We start from the raw sequence: 664 nt of genomic DNA, 5'->3' as shown, positions 1-664 counted from the left end.
TATATGGACCATTAGTAAAATGCGTAAGTATGAAATTCTGTATTAAATTTTCCTCTCACCCAGTTATATTTGTCCCAAGCGATATTACAAGCACTAAAATGCTTAAATAATTACAATAACTATTAAAATCACATCATCGTAAACAACAAAACAGTGCCTAAATCTTGTGTATATGTTTATTCTATCAACTCACGTTAACACAAGTTAATCAGTACCTCAACGTTCACAATCAAGGGAGGGGGGCGGTCGCCTATGTGGTGGAGGAAGAAAGTAAGACAGTACTCCAAGTTGTTGTCCATTCTCGGTGTTTTCAGTCTAGCTGTTGACTGATTGTATGGGCTGTCCTGCTGCATGGCGGCTGCAATGTAATGCCCAGCGCCTAGATATGGGGAAAAATATAATAAAGTTTGTTAGATCTTAATAATCACGTCTCTGTTTTCTTCGTTTCCTAGTTGAATATCCTCTCAAACGACACATTCGAAATCACGTAAACAACAAAATGGTATTATGTTCTGAATTTACTCGTTTTCTCTTCGTAGCATTTGGTTCATAATTTCCTTCGTTTTTATAATATTATACTAAACATGACTAAAATTTCAAAATTCTTCGTGCACATCCATTGCTTATTTCCATTATCCATTCATACCATCTTTCCCACGCGGGG

The 664-nt window shown here is 36.3% G+C and overlaps 1 protein-coding gene across 1 annotated transcript in view; it reads right to left on the bottom strand.

Annotated features, from left to right (window-relative positions):
- LOC119592417 (MAM and LDL-receptor class A domain-containing protein 2-like) overlaps positions 1 to 664 on the bottom strand; it is a 13,061-nt gene that overhangs the window by 7,160 nt on the left and 5,237 nt on the right. The window contains exon 10 of the mRNA XM_037941238.1: positions 202 to 379. Within this exon, the coding sequence (XP_037797166.1) occupies positions 202 to 379 (178 nt within the window). The remainder of the gene's footprint in view (positions 1 to 201; positions 380 to 664) is intronic.

The sequence above is a fragment of the Penaeus monodon genome, chromosome 30 (assembly GCF_015228065.2).
Source record: "Penaeus monodon isolate SGIC_2016 chromosome 30, NSTDA_Pmon_1, whole genome shotgun sequence".
Classification (NCBI taxonomy): Eukaryota; Metazoa; Arthropoda; class Malacostraca; order Decapoda; family Penaeidae; genus Penaeus; species Penaeus monodon.
The sequence above is the reverse complement of the archived record's forward strand: the minus strand, read 5'-3'. Positions and strand labels throughout refer to the sequence as shown.